This window comes from Sceloporus undulatus, chromosome 1 (genome assembly GCF_019175285.1).
Source record: "Sceloporus undulatus isolate JIND9_A2432 ecotype Alabama chromosome 1, SceUnd_v1.1, whole genome shotgun sequence".
Lineage (NCBI taxonomy): Eukaryota > Metazoa > Chordata > Lepidosauria > Squamata > Phrynosomatidae > Sceloporus > Sceloporus undulatus.
Window position 1 is genome coordinate 352,652,812 of NC_056522.1, and position 1,785 is coordinate 352,654,596.

Here is a 1,785-nt window from a genome sequence, read left to right on the forward strand (position 1 = left end):
GCATGCCAAGCCTCTCCATCATTATACATCCCCTACCATTATAGTGGGAGAAACGTTTACCAGATTCTTCATGGAGAGGCCCATATTTTCTATTAGTGTAGAGAGAATGAGTACCCATCTTGTTGCGGGCAATTAGCTTACAGTTGTAAACCGCTTAGAAACTGCTTAGTTTAGTATGAAGGAAATAAAAAAGGGGAGAGGAAACATTTTGTTTCCAGTTCATGGACATCTTGAAGTAGGGATCCCTCATTGACACAACTAGTATATCTATCTAAATATTAAGGCTACCAGCTAATAAATAATAAATATTTTTTATTTCTATCCAGCTTTTTGCCAGGCAATCAAAGCAGTGTACAACAGGTTAAAATACATCCATATATACATAATACCCCCCCTTAAAACAAGATTAAACAATGTCAGATTAAAAACTACTTATTAAAACCGACTAAGCTAAATAAAAATCATCATGGGCAGAGTTCACTGGATGGGAAATCTTATTTGTGGCCGAGCATTTTATTCCGGGAAGGCTTGCCGGAAGAGATCCGTCTTAATGGCCTTTTTAAAGCTCTCTAGATTGGTAATTTGACGGTAATTTCCCCTAATGTCTTCTTAATGAATAATAACCAGCTTTTCCTTTCTGCATGTCCCCATTCTTAGGATAGGGATACTGACAAAAAGAGAATTGAAGAACTGCTGGAAGAAAATATGGTGTTGGAGATTGCACAGAAGCAAAGCATGAATGAATCAGTACACTTGGGCAGAGAACTGGAGCAGCTGTCAAAGAGCACAGATCTCTCAGACAGTAAGTACCTTTCCTACAAAGTTGTCGCCTCTCTAATCAGTGTGTTTTAATTCTTGTTTAGTAGCACAAAAGTCAAAGAAGATTCTATAATAAGCACTTATTATACGTTATTATATATTGAGGGATGGGTACATACTCAATTTAGCTGAAGTAAGAAATAAATACACTGATTTACACTGTTAAAGGAATAGCTTTATAATCCTGGAAGTGGAGCCCTGTTTACAAAAAACTAGAATTTGGTGTTCTGAACATTGTATTTCAACAGCGAGGAAGTCTTTTGTCTTTGAACTAAATGAATGTGCATCAAGTCGCATTTTGAAGCTTGAAAAGGATAACCAGAGTTTGCAAAATATAATCCAGGAGCTCAGGGATGCATCTGTAACCACTGAAGAGAATAGTCTTAAATTTGTGGAACTGCAAAATGAAAATCAACAGCTTGGACAAAAGGTAAGTAAGAAAACATCAGGTGAGCTTTTCAGGACCTGTTTGGAAGTTTGGCCTTATCTGAGACTCTGCTTCTGGCTAGTGCTATCAACTGAAGCCATGTTTTTACCCCCCACCATGCTAACCCTGCTCAAAAAAAGTTTTCTCTGCTTGTATGGGTTGTCTGCACAGGCCAAATGGCCGAGGCTTCCCGCCACTCTCACATAGTCTAACGCAGACAGCGCAAGCCAAAACCACCTGGGCAGGATCAGGCCTGATCCTGCCTATTCATATGCAGATCCAAAGGATTCAGCCTGATCCCGGGGGTAAAGAACCTTTACTCCAGGGTAATTTAGTCCTGATTTTCCATGGAGTTTCTAGGAAACTCCACAACAAAATTGGGCTGTGCACTCATCTCTCCCCCCCCCCCCCCACTCCATACTTTTCTGGCAGTCGATCCATCTGAGAAACCCCCAGTCGCTCCGTATAACGTGGGCGCACTGTAGTTTGAAATAAAATGTTTTTTTAATCTTATTCCAAGTAAGTAATAGTGATTTTCT

General features: G+C 39.8%; 1 protein-coding gene across 1 annotated transcript in view; it reads left to right on the forward strand.

Annotated features, from left to right (window-relative positions):
- LOC121927064 overlaps nucleotides 1-1,474 on the forward strand; it is a 94,196-nt gene extending 92,722 nt beyond the window's left edge. The window contains exons 3-4 of the mRNA XM_042460594.1: nucleotides 663-802; nucleotides 1,068-1,474. Of these exons, the coding sequence (XP_042316528.1) occupies nucleotides 663-802; nucleotides 1,068-1,453 (526 nt within the window). The 3' untranslated portion in view covers nucleotides 1,454-1,474. The remainder of the gene's footprint in view (nucleotides 1-662; nucleotides 803-1,067) is intronic.
- The last annotated feature ends 311 nt before the right edge of the window (nucleotides 1,475-1,785 follow it).